Genomic DNA, 13594 nt, shown 5'->3' with positions numbered 1-13594 from the left:
TACAACCATTAAAAGTAAGGAAGAGCAAGAATCAGCAAAGAAGTCAGAGAGAGCTGAAGCTAAAGACGAGAATGTTCCACAAGGCAAACAAAAAACGCGTTTCCATTAAAGACAGTGACTAACTGCATTAAATACTGCTAGGGGTCTCAGAACTAACTTAACACTGAATTTGGCGACCTAGAGATGATCGGTGTCTTTGACAAGGCGCTATTTCAGAGGAGGGGTGGGGGCCAGGCCTGAATGGAGTGGGTTTGGAGGAGAAAAGGTGCTGGTGAATACAGGTTGAAATTTTGGCTGCAAACAGGGGCAGAGAGATGAGCCACCGGGAGGAATGTGAAGGAAGAATGAGGTTGTTTGGTTAAGATGGGCACATCTTGAGCAAATAACAGAGCTGCCAAGGTTCGGGGCCCATCCTCTGCCCTCGTCTTCTCGCACCTGGGCTGGGTACCCCACCTCTCCCAGCCACCAAGCCAAGCTCCACGTGCGGCTGCTTCCCACCTTCGCAGGGCGGGCGGGCGCAAGCGCAGACCTTACAGAAGGTCTGCGCCACCCCTCCCTCCCTCCCCGCGCCCCGCCTCTCCCCGCCCAGGGCGCGTGCGCACCGCCCCTCAAGAGCCGCCTCAGCAAGGCCCGGGAATGGGGATCCTCAGCCCTCCGCTCCCGCCATTCTCCGGGCGGGGTGGGCGAAGGCCGGGGGGTGTCCCAGACCGCGACCCATAGCCACCTACCGAGCCACGGGTGGAACAGCACGTCGCGCTGGAAACTGCGACAGCGGGAGCAGGCGCGCGGTCCCTCGAATGCTTTTCAAAGTCTGCGGATAACAACGCGCTTGCGTTCGAAGATTCGCCGCAGGGCGAAAACCACACACGCTTTTTTGCCTTTTATGAGCTTGGTCGCAGCGCGGAGGACCTCTCTACGCATGCACCTTCTTCCTCTGTGACATGCCGCGCTGCCCCTTGGGAAATGTAGTTTTCAGTTTACACACTGTTTCCCGACTCAACTGAACCTTATTTTACCAAACCAGGGTCCTTGTGTGTTTTCAGTATCCTCTCCCATTCCCCAATAAATGCCTCTATAAAACAATAATACTTTTTTTAAACGAGCAGATTGTTGATTGAAGTGGGAGCAGTGGGCATATGAGAATTCTCTGTACTTTCTGCCTCAATTTTGCTGGAAACCTAAAACTGCTCCAAAAAATAAAGTTTATTTTTAAATTCTTTAAAAACAAATAGAAACAAGCAGATCTGTAGACCCAGAAATCATGCTTTTAGGGAATCTTCCCAGGAATGTACTACAGTTGTGTGAGCAAGTATTTAACTACAATGGTCTACATCCTAGCATCTTGTAATTTCTTACATAACCCCTACCAAAGTTTATAATTATATATTTTTTTCGATTATTTGATACACTTGCCAGCTCAATAAAGTCAGGATCATCTCTTTTAGTCACCTATGTATTCCAGCTACCTAGCATAGTGCCTGGTATATAATAGGCCTTCAATATTGTTTTATTCATTAGAAGAATCTCAGACATCAACACAAACTGTTTCAGCCCAAAACTTAATGCATCATTTTCTTCCTGCAAGCTTGCTTTTCTTTCTGTGGTCTCTCAATAAATGGCATGACCATCTACCCAGTCTCAGCTTTATATCCTGCATTTTATGAGGCTTATGCTAGCAAGGATTTCACATTTTCGTGTTTGTAGGAGTCTCAGAAGCTATTTCTCCTGAATGTCAAATACCAACTTCAGATTCTCCTCAGGGGAGATTTGGCACTCACAACTTTTTGTTCGTTTGACTTTAATTTCTTATGTTTCCTACAATAAACATGTATCACTTGATTAATTTTTAAAAGTGTTTAGGAGTGTTGCCCATATTGTAAGAGGTAGCTCTGTCTTCCCCTCCACATCCAGATTTCTCAAAAGAATCATCTGTCCTCCGTTTTCATTTTCTTACCTTCCACTTGGCAGCAATGGCCTAAGCCGGCAGCTGGGAGTTACCCTTGATATCACATTTTCCTTCCCAGCCCATATTCAATCCATCACTAAGTGTCTGCAGTTCACATCTGTTGGGCACTTACTATGTATCAGGTACTGTCATATAGGAGAAAGTTAGAACTGTGGAACTGACCAGAACACTCCCTTTGTCTGGGCAGCATAGTTCCGTCCTGTGAGAAAGCTACAGCATGGCAAAGAAATCTGGGCCTTCTTCATCTATCCGTTAAGTCTCATCACTTCAGAGCAACACATCTGAAATGCTTTTCCAAAGAGCCTTGAAAAGTCACAGCAACCTTCACTGACGGTCTCTTGAGGGCATGTGGAGAGAGTTACATATCATACTTTCCTAACAATCCCTTTACAAATTCCTCCCTTGACACAGAGTTCCACTGCTGAGGGCCATGCTCACATCCTTCTCTGCTCTTTGGTTTCTCCCCCTTCAGGATTGGCTTTTTACATGGTTGCTTCAGGGACCTTCTATGTAAAGCCAGCCTCCAATCTCTCAGATTGTCCCTGTTCATGCTCACCCATCACCCACTTAAGCAAAACAAAAAGCTCTCTTCAACCTGACCTCATGTGGCAGGCAGGTGGGAGATATTGTAACTACTGTATTCGCATTTAATGGTGGTTTTCCTTGACATAGACAAAAAAAAACATATCATGACCAGAAGGTGGCATAGTATGCATGGAACCCAATGGAGGAAAGGGATGAAATAAACTGACACTTAAAAATTTCCTTTCGGAATTCCCTCGTGGTGCAGTGGTTAAGAATCCACCTGCCAATGCAGGGGACACGGGTTCGAGCCCTGGTCCGGGAAGATCCCACATGCCGCGGAGCAATGAAGTTCGTGCACCACAACTACTGAGCGTGTGCGCCCTAGAGCCCACGCACTGCAACTACTGAGCCCACCTGCTGCAACTACTGAAGCCTGTGCGCCTAGAGCCCGTGCTCCACAACAAGAGAAGCCACCGCAATGAGAAGCCCGCGCACCGCAACGAAGAAGAGCCCCCACTCACCACAACTAGAGAAAGCCCGCGCGCAGCAACAAAGACCCAACGCAGCCAAAAATAAATTTTAAAAAAAAGAAGTATATGATTTAGGTCAGTTCACAGACAATGACCTCTTTATTGACTGCACTAGAGTGTCAGGCTGCTCCCATCTCTATTATTTCAATAAATGTAATGCAAAATTTTGGATTATAGTATACATGATGTTCTGTAGACTACTTTTTTCACTTAACAGTGATTTATGGACAACTTCTCATCAGGGCTAGAGATATAGCTTATTTTTTTTAATGGACACTTAAGTTGTTTCCTGTTTTTCACTCTACAAACAAGGCTGGGAGCATTTTTTTTTAATAAATTTATTTATTTATTTATTTATTTTGGCTGCGTTGGGTCTTTGTTGCTGCTCGCGGGCTTTCTCTGGCTGTGGCGAGCGGGGGCTACTCTTTGTTGCGGTGCACGGGCTTCTCGTTGCAGTAGCTTCTCTTGTTGTGGAGCACAGGCTTAGGAGCACGAGCTTCAGTAGCTGCAGAACGTGGGCTCAGTAGTTGTGGCTCGCGGGCTTAGTTGCTGTGCAGCATGTGGGATCTTCCCGGACCAGGGCTCGAACCCATGTCCCCTGTGTTGGCAGGAGGATTCTTTCTTAACCACTGTGCCACCAGGGAAGACCTGGGAGCATTTCTATAGGAGACTTCTCAGGGGGTATGTGCGTTTAACATTTTTATCAATATTGCATCCATTTATACTCAAGGTGATGTTATCACACAGTCAAGAATAATTCCAAGCACAGCAGCCAAGCTTGAGGGTTTCCCTGGACTTGGGACTATAAGGTCATACAGACGTATCTTGTTTCACTTCATTGAAGCTTCTTGAGTCCCCTTGGTATACAGTGATGTCACCAACTCACCTTGATGACATATCCTGCCTTCAACGGACGCTCCTGATCCTTCGAGCCAAAGACTTCTGCACATCCCTCAGGCTATCCAGGATTTCCCGACTTGGATGGTTTAACTCCTGGAGTTGGGCATGTCTTGCTGTCTTTCTCACATTAGTTCTTGTTCAAGCTTCACTGCCTCCAGGAAGTCTGCCCTGATCCTCTCACAACCCCCTCCACCTGCCCCACCCCATGCCCTGCTGGGTTAGGTGACCTCTGGAGAGCTCCCCCAGCCCCCTGTGTTTACTCCAGGCTGATCATACTGGGTTGTAATAGGCATGCTTGGCAATCTCCTGGAATGTCACGAAGGTATAGAGCCATAAGCAGAAAGAAAATAAACTTCCTTGTGGCTGGCCTATGGTTAATGGCCTAACCACACCTGGAGGCAAGGGAATGGAAAACACACCTCCTGACTTTTCCCACTGAGTCATCTTTTGGGTCCTATAGGTCCAGCTGATGGGTTCGCCAAAGTCCCTTCTCTCTTGGGCACCCTCGCCTGCCTGCCCCTCCCCCCAGGGTCTAGACTTCATTCTTCCAGCATGTGCACGATCAAGGCCAGAGTGACCTTCTTTCCTGGCTCCATGAAGGACAGTCGCGTGTCTTCACAGTCCTCTGTGGGACTAGGATTGGGCCTCTCTGTTTCTTCAGAACGGAGCATCTGGAAGCTGAAAAACCAATATTGATCTCAGCATAGCTCTATGTATTCAACTAGTCATTTATTGAGCGCTGACTCTGTGCCAGGCATCAGGGATAAGGTAGACAAGATTCCTGCTGTCGTGAATAATGATAATGATAGCTAACATTATTTAACGCTTACTGTGATCTAGGTACCGTGCTAAGCCTTTATAAAAATTGGTCCCTTAATCCTCACAGCAATCCTCCTAGGTAGGTACAATTATTAATCTCATTTTACAAATGAGGAAACCGAGGCACAGAGAGGCTAAATAACTTGTCTAAGGGCATACAATTGGTAGAACCAAAGTTTGGACCCAGGCAGCCCCGCTTCAGAGCCTACTCCTTTATTTTTTCATTATTTTATTTTATTTATTTATTTATTTTAGCTGCGCTGGGTCTTCGTTGTGGCGCACGGGCTCTCTAGTTGCCATTTGTGGGATCTTAGTTCCCCGGCCAGGGATTGAACCCCGGCCTCTCGCACTGGGAGAGTGGAATCTTAGCCATTGGACCACCAGGGAAGTCCCAGAGCCTACTCCTTTAACTGCTAACTAAACTAAACCAGTGATTGTATTCTAGCGGGGACAAATCATGGAGAAGTAAACAAATAAAAAAGAGATTTTTGATTAGTAATAACTGAATGCCCTGGAGAAAGTAAAATGAAAGGGTAATGTACTGAGGGGATGCATGGTATTCTGGATAGGAATGTGCACTAATCTTGCTGAAGACCCACCTCCCCCAGAGCTTCCAGAGGGCGCAGTGTGTAGTTCGGTGCAATACCTGGCTTGGTCCCAAGCAAGCACTGACTGACTGGGAGGAAGGGAGGAAGGAGGAAACCCTGACAGATGCCTCCATACACACAGCTGTAAAACTTTTGCCGGTGTTTGGTCAGCTGTGCTGACTCAGAACGAGCCCTGGAACTAGGGTCAGGTAGACCGGGGGAGGAATCCTTCACCACTCACCAGCCGTGTGACCTTGAGCAAGTCACTCTCTGAGCCTCGGTTTTCTTTCTTTGAAGACTGGGAGAAATAGCAGTGTACTGTGGGCCGGGTCTGGAGGAGGCCCTTTCACATAGCAGGGTCTGTTGCCGTTCTCCCTTTACAGATGAGCAGACTGAAGCTCAGAAGTGGGCTCAGGGGCTTCCCTGGTGGCGCAGTGGTTGAGAGTCCGCCTGCCGATGCAGGGAACGCGGGTTCGTGCCCCGGTCCGGGAAGATCCCACATGCTGCGGAGCGGCTGAGCCCGTGAGCCATGGCCGCTGGGCCTGCGCATCCGGAGCCTGTGCTCCGCAACGGGAGAGACCACAACAGTGAGAGGCCCGCGTACTGCAAAAAAAAAGAAGTGGGCTCAGGACTCTCGCAGCTGGTAACCCGGAGTCCTGGTGGCAGAAGTGAATGAGTGAAAGACCGTCCCCTAGAGGTAGGTCGGGAATTTGTGGGCGTGTTCTCCGTAGTCACAATGATCTCAGGTCGGAGCAGGACAGTCGGTCGTACACAGAATTGTCCTACATCCTGTACGACGTCTGACTGTCCTGCTAGACATTCACGAAGCTATTAAAAAAAAAATTATTTCAGTGACCCGACCCCACCCCATCTCATGTCATGCTAGAGGGAATGATTTTGCTACTACATTTAGTGGTAAAGCCCCACTACTTTGCAAGAACTCCGTATTTCCTAATTTCTCCACCTTAAATTGCCTGGTCTGTTTGTATTTTGGGGGTTGATTTTTGTTTTTCTTTCTGGCTGCACCGGGTCTTAGTTGCAGCATGCAGACTCTTAGTTTCGGTATGCGGGATCTAGTTCCCTGACCAGGGATCGCAAACCCAGGGCCCCGGCATTGAGATCCCGGAGTCTTACTCACCGGACCACCAGGGAAGTTCCAGTGTGTTTGTTACTTTTGTTTAAGTTATGGTTATTTTCCTCTTTCTCTTATCATCTGGCCTGTTATTATTATCCCCATTCTGTTTTTATTCACTTTCATTTCCTGGGTGTTAAAGAACTCACAAATCACCCAAATCTGGAAACCAGAAGCTGAATTTAATTCTGGCTCAGGCCAGCGAGAAGAGCAAGCCGAAGTGATGCTTCTTGTTCTGCAGAGGACGAGACCGGGTTATTACTGGGTTATTATTCAGCGAAGAATGGAGTTTAGGTAACATGGAGATGAAACAGTGTTTCAGTGGGCTCACAGCAAAGTGGGAATGTGAGCAGGGAATTAACACCTGCCCTGGGCTGAGAAGGTCCTCTTGCACTGGAAACCACAGAGTTAAAAAGAAAAAAAAAAGTGGAATGTTGTGCCTGCTTCCTTCCCTGCCCCTGGTGCTGAAGCCTCAGCTGAAGCATGAGTGGGCAGCCCAGGGTGTGGCCTCTCTGGGTCAACGTGACCCACACAGTCAGATCCTTCAGGCAAAAGAGGAAAATTCCACTTTTCCATGTTTCTTATCCAAACCCCTTCTTTTAATTCATATTAAATTAGCACAAACATCTGTTTACTTCACAATGTCTTCTACCTCAGTATATCTATGGTTTGAAATACATATTATTTTATTTTAAATTAATTTCCTCTACGTCTCCTTTACATTACAGGGAGGGCATTATATTGAATTGTTTGGAAACCATGTGCTCAACTCATACAGTGCAGCTTACACTGTAGCAGGCACTGTTGCAGGTGCCATGCCATGGATTATCTCATTAGATCCTCTCCCCAAATCTATGAGGTAGATACAATTATTATCATCCGCAGTTTATAGAGGAGAAAACTGAGGCACAGAGAGGTAAAGTGACTTGTCCAGGGTCACAAAGCATGTAATGGATCAAGGGTTTGAATACAGGGCATCTGGCTCCAGAATCAGCTTAACCACTCTGCTAGCCTCCCTCTCAGGAGTGGGAGATTACCTAGGGACCCCCATTTCAGGATGTTAAGGGGGGGTTCCAAGGTGTTTCTTATAAAAAAGTTGGGTTGAGTGTGATTGGGGTGAGAACCAATGACACAACACAGAGTGTGTTGTACCCTGTCCCAGCTCATTCTTCACTCCATGTTCTGCCACCATGGTCCTGAGTCTGAGCCAGAAGTGGGTGGGGGTGAGGGTCACCTGTGCGGCCATGACCCCCAGCCCAGGAGGGGCATGTGGCAGAGGGCGGGAGATGGATAGGAAGGAGTCAGCCAGGTGAGGCCCTCAGTTCCCTGCGGCCCTCTATCCCAAGGGCTGTTTATGCCCAGACCCTGCCTCTTACCTCCCCCCACCCCCGAGGGGCGGGGATCTCCTCAGTGGAAAAATACCCAGCTGGGCGAGCCCCAGTGAGAGGGAGGGGGCGAGGGGAGCTGGGACTCACAGGACCGACTCTTTCCCCTCTCTGACAGATGTTTACTGGGCTGGGTTCTGGGAAAAGGCCAGATTGCATCAGACAGGGCCTGAGGGGTTGGAGCCAGACTGTGGGCTGAGGAGGAGACTGTGGCCTTGTAAGTTGGGGCCAGTGAATTGGGAGGTGTCAGCAAAGCAGACACAAACAAAGCTTTAGAAGACGAGAGAGAGAGAGAGAGAGAGAGAGAGAGAGAGAGAGAGAGAGACAGACAGACAGACAGACAGACAGACATCATGGCCACCATCCCGAGAGCAGCCAGCCCGTCCACGCAGCCCCCAGGCCCAGAGGATGAAGACCCCAACCTGGATGAGTATGACCTCTACAGCCTGGCTCATTCTTACCTGGGTAAGGCCTGGTCCTGCCACCTTCCTTGTCCTTCTGTCTCCAATGCCCACCCTCACAAACAGCCTGACCACCCCCCTTCCCAAACTAGGATCCCTCCTTGGGCTCCTGCCCATACATCACCCTTCTCCAGCATGTTCCCTTGACCCCTCAAGTCACCCCCTTCTTACCTCTCATCCAGTGAGCTCTGTCCTACTAAGCCCTGGGAACACACGCACTCCTAGAATATTAGAGCAACATCATTCCACAGACGGGGAAACAGGGACAACGACTGCCCTAAAGCTACATGGTGATGCCCCCCAGCCTCCCGACTTTAACCCGAGCTCTTTCCACCCCTGCCCTCTGGACCCCCTGCGGCTCACCCCTCTGCCCACCTCACCACCGCCTCTCACCTCGGTTCCCAGGAGTGGGAGGCCGGAAAGGTCGCACCAAGAGAGAAGCCGCCGCCAATACCAACCGTCACAGCCCTGGTGGGCACGAGAGGAAGCTGGTGACCAAGCTCCAGAACACGGAGCGGAAAAAGCGAGGGGCACGGCCCTGAGACAGAACTCGAGGTAAGGCATCAGGGGGCCCCGTCCGCAGCACCAGTAGAGGTCTCTCTGCCTGGAAAGGACAGGCCTGAATGGGCGAGGTTGGGTGGGAGGAGGGATCCAAGAATTGTGGTCTCAACATAGAATAAAATGAGAGAGACTTTTGAGTTTCCTAGTGACCAGAGCAAAGGGAGAAACAGACCCTTTCCAACTGGAGCAAAATTTGGTTTACAAAGAGGGAAACTGAGGCTCAGAGAGGGTAGGGTCCTTCTCTGGAGTCACGGAGCAAGTGAGCAGGAGAGGCAGAATTAGAACCCAGGCCTCTGTGCTTTCACCACCTGCTTTCCTTCCCCCAGATGAAGTCAGAGCACGGACACCCCACAGCGACGGAGACAGAACTGCGAGGAACCAGCCCCTGGGGCGGGATCCAGGCCTGCTTGCCCCCGCCCCCAGGACTTAGCCCACCTGACTGAGGTTCCGAAGGGCCACCAAAGAAGCAGCCCCAGCCCCAGAAAAAAAAACAAGATGGGGAACAAGAGGCGGAGAATAAAGAGAGGCAGAATCATGAAGGTACCCCTCAAAAAGAAAGAAGAAACCGGAGCTCCCCAGGGTGACAGCGACAATAAACAAAGTACAGCAGCTGCAGCCTGTGTGTGTGTTTTTGTCGTCTCTCTTTGTGTGGCTTTTTGGGTGCACATTTCTGCCAGCAAGTGTCTGCATTTGCATGAACCAATGAGAGCATTTTGGTGAGTATTTGTTTTTGGTTGTGTGTCTGGGAAGGGGCGTTTCTAATTTTGTTTGGGCGTGGAGGTGAGCATTTTTTTTTTTTTTTTGTATACATGTGTTTTGGTGCATATGTTTCTGTGGTTTCTTATGAGGTGCAAGGGAATTTCCTCTGTTTCTTTGTAATGCTGCCCATGAAACAGGCCCCCTCCCCAGCTTCTCTCCATTTTCGGAATAACAATCTTGTTGTTTATCTTGTATTCATATAAAACAACCTTTTGAAGTGAATGTTATTTATTGATGCCATCTGCAAAATGGCAAAAACTGAGATTTAAAACATTAAGGGAGGGGCTTCCCTGGTGGCGCAGTGGTTAAGAATCCACCTGCAAATGCAGGGGACACGGGTTTGAGCCCTGGTCCAGGAAGATCCCACATGCCGCAGAGCAACTAAGCCCATGCGCCATAGCTACTGAGCCTGCGTGCCACAACTACAGAAGCCCATGCGCCTAGAGCCCATGCTCTGCAACAAGAGAAGCCACCGCAATGAGAAGCCTGAGCATTGCGAAAGAGTAGCCCCCACTCTCTGCAGCTAGAGAAAGCCCACACTCAGCAGCAAAGACCCAACACAGCCAAAAATAAATAAATTAAATAAATAAATTTATAAAAGAAAAAAAATTAAGGGATTTGCCCCAAGTTATTCAGGACTCAAATTCAAGGATTTTTATTGTCCTCAAGTGTGAGGTGGGTCCCTTTGCCAAGGGGGTTTACCAGGACAGGGTTCTGGAAAGTCAGCTGAGGAGGAAGATTCTTACCTAGTGTTGTCAGTCTTGGAGCCAGACTTCCAGAAGAATGTGGAGCAAATAAGAGGTGTGATGGGAGCTGAGAGGATATATTGATTGAGGTAGAGACTTAGGTTGCTGAAATGAAGACTCAAACGAAACAGGATAGAAAGTTCTTTCTCTGTCACATAACAGCTCCAAGGGTCAGTACTCCCAGGCTAAAATGGCAGCTCCATCATGGCAGGAATTCCAGCTACTTCTGGCTCATTTTTCTGCCATCCTTAAAACATGGCTACCACTTTGCGGTCCGACCTAGCTGCTCCAGTACCTGCCATCTCATCTGCATTCAGCTTATGTAAATGGAGTGGGGAAGGGACCAGGGGAGGCCACACTAATTATTTATTTTTAAAAAATGTACTTATTTTATTTATTTATTTTTAGCTGCATTGGGTCTTCGTTGCCGCGTGCAGGCTTCCTCTAGTTGTGGCAAGCGGGGGCTACTCTTTGTTGTGGTGCGCGGGCTTCTCGTTGTGGTGGCTTCTCTTGTTGCGAAGCACGGGCTCTAGGTGCGTGGGCTTCAGTAATTGTAGCACTCAGCTTCAGTAGTTGTGGCTCGCGGCTCTAGAGCACAGGCTCAGTAGTTGTGGCGCCCAGGCTTAGTTTCTCCGCGGCATGTGGGATCTTCCCGGACCGGGGCTCGAACCCGTGTCTCCTGCTTTGGCAAGCGGATTCTTAACCACTGCACCACCGGGGAAGCCCACACTAATTTATTTTTAAGGCCATAACCTAAAAGCAGAACACATCACATCTGCTCAGAATTTAGACACATAATCACGCCCAGCTACAGGAGAGGTTGGGACATGTAGTATTTAACTACTTAGCCACGTGCTAGGCAAAACTGAGGGAGGGCAGGGTTTTATTATTGAGGGAAGCAGGAGACAGCGAATATCAGAAAAAACTAGCAAGCAACAAGGGGTAGAGGGTGGCCCTCAGTCTAGACCTGGGCATAGCCTTTTTCCTTTTCTCCCATCCCTTCCTGGGCTGCAAAACTTGGAGTTAATTGTTCTTAGGGACCCAAGAATATGGACAGAGGAATAAGGCAGCTGTTGGAGCAGTAACAGATGCATAGCTTGAACCTTTAAGAGCCTTTATCCATCAGCTTCCCCTGAGTCCAACCTAGTAACAGTCTCAGAATCTCTGACTTGGGAAGGACGTTAAAAGGCATCTAGTCCAACCTCACCCCACTTCACGCTGGGATACTCTCTGCTTGCTTGAATACCACTAGGGGTAGGAAAATTGCTGCCTTTGTGTTGCCTGATTCCTTCTCAGAGTCACTCCTTAATGTGAAGTGAAATCTGATTCTCCTACCTGCCTCTTGAGCAAGCTTCTGTTTTCTGGTGCTTTCTGTCTGAGATGCTTTTAATCCCACCCATCCTGCAAGGCTCAGCTCTTCAAAGTCTTCTCCTACTTGCCCTCCACCACCTGACTCCTCGCCTCCACCCCAGGGAGAGACCTTCTCTGGGATGGCACCCACAGCAAAACTACGACCAGAATCTCACAGTCATTTTGGCATACAGCTCCTTCAGACTTTCCCTCGAACCCCTCTTTCCATGAGAGATCATTTATCCATTCAGTTAAGGTTTATTGGATGCCTGCTCTATTACCAGGACCTGGCTGAAGGCATGCATGCAAGGAGGGACAAATGGGACCCTGATAGGATTGGAACCAGGCCTTAGGGTTAGTGTCAGCTCTTGAACTCAGGAGGCAAATGGCAGGAGCATCACTGGGCAGTAGCTCTCTGCCCAGGACAGATCTGTGCATCAGTTTCAGAAAATCGTAGCAACAGCTCCCATGCATTGGGCTACTACTCTGTGACATGTGTTCTATAGACATTATCCCATTTAACCCTTACAATAACCCAATAGGCATAGGATTATTGATCCCATTTTACAGACCAGAAAACCGAGGTTCAGAGAAGTTAAGTAATTTCGCCAAAGTCTCACAGCTGCAACCTGCAGAAGCTGGGACTTTTAAAATCTGGTCTGGGGCTTCCCTGGTGGCGCAGTGGTTAAGAATCCAGCTGCCAATTCAGGGGACACGGGTTCAAGCCCTGGTCCGGGAAGGTACCACATGCTGCAGAGCAACTAAGCCCGTGCGCCACAACTACTGAGCCTGCGCTCAAGAGCCTGCAAGCCACAACTACTGAGCCCGCGTGCCACAACTACTGAAGCCCGTGCGCCTAGAGCCCGTGCTCTGCAACCAGAGAAGCCACCACAATGAGAAGGCCGCATACCACAACAAAGAGTAGCCCTGACTCGCTGCAACTAGAGAAAGTCCGCACTCAGCAGCAAAGACCCAACGCAGCCAAAAATAAATAAATATACTTACAAAAAAAATATCAGGTCTGTCTGATTTTCAAAGTTTGGGTTGCACCCTTTTTTGACTACATGCCTGAGAAGAACTATGTACTGACAATGAAGAATTCTAGATGCTAGTTAATTTCTAGTCAACTACTCCAGTGTGAGCCTCAGTTTCCCCACCTGTCAATTGCTGAGACTGTCCTCTCTTCTGTCAACTTCAAAGGAGAGAACAGGCTGGGGAGTGTTGTGTCTCTAGCTGGACGTGGCCATTCCCTGGGTAATGGGTCCTTTGACACTTGCCAGGAGGCTCCACACATCACCCCTCACTCCTGGCCTCTGATTGGCCTTCCCTGGCCTTGGCCTTCCCTGGCACAGCCTCTGCCTGGGAGGCCTTTAAGTGGCTGTTCCAGGAACCAGACCATTCTTGGAATTACAGAATGTTCAGATCTGTAGAGCCGCACTCTTTCTCCTTTGCGGAAGGGGAAATCATGGCTCAGGGTGCAGGGGCCTGGGCCTGGCTTAAACTACATGAAGACTAGGGACCCCATCAGGATGAGAACCCTCCAGAACCTCCCTCTTCTGTTCCATTCTTTTCTTTGTCATTTCCTGGTTGTGTGTAATACCTGTTTCCCCAATTTCTTGGGTCTCTCTTGAGAACTGGAGAGCTGATTGACCTCTCTTTCCCCCCAGGGGCTTATGGGAATTTTCCATCAGGTTGCCACAATCCAAAGGCTTCCTGGCTCCTTTATGTGTTTCACGTGCTTGTCCTCATCCGCCCACTCCAGAGGCCAGCTCTCAGATGTCTATTTTTTAAAATTTCAGAATCACCCAAAGTTGATTTTCAACCGGCACTTTTTTTATGTTTTGTTTTGTTTTGTTTTGTTTGCGGTACGCGG

The 13594-nt window shown here is 48.9% G+C and overlaps 2 protein-coding genes across 3 annotated transcripts in view; one reads left to right on the top strand and one right to left on the bottom strand.

The window, feature by feature from the left end:
* The window catches only part of SGF29 (SAGA complex associated factor 29), a 28213-nt gene extending 26909 nt beyond the window's left edge, over nt 1-1304 (bottom strand). For both annotated transcript variants that reach the window (XM_079943687.1, XM_079943685.1), the window contains exon 1: nt 729-1304. The gene's annotated coding sequence lies outside the window, so the exon portion shown is untranslated. The remainder of the gene's footprint in view (nt 1-728) is intronic.
* A 6670-nt stretch (nt 1305-7974) lies between these two features.
* NUPR1 (nuclear protein 1, transcriptional regulator) lies at nt 7975-9497 on the top strand. The gene is made up of 3 exons (XM_079944427.1): nt 7975-8309; nt 8711-8860; nt 9193-9497. Exons 1-2 carry the CDS (start codon nt 8198-8200, stop codon nt 8845-8847), a joined length of 249 nt encoding a protein of 82 aa, XP_079800553.1. The 5' UTR covers nt 7975-8197; the 3' UTR covers nt 8848-8860; nt 9193-9497.
* The last annotated feature ends 4097 nt before the right edge of the window (nt 9498-13594 follow it).

Source organism: Stenella coeruleoalba, assembly GCF_951394435.1.
Source record: "Stenella coeruleoalba genome assembly, chromosome: 15".
In the NCBI taxonomy this organism is placed as follows: domain Eukaryota; kingdom Metazoa; phylum Chordata; class Mammalia; order Artiodactyla; family Delphinidae; genus Stenella; species Stenella coeruleoalba.
This window is presented reverse-complemented; position numbering and strand designations above follow the sequence as displayed.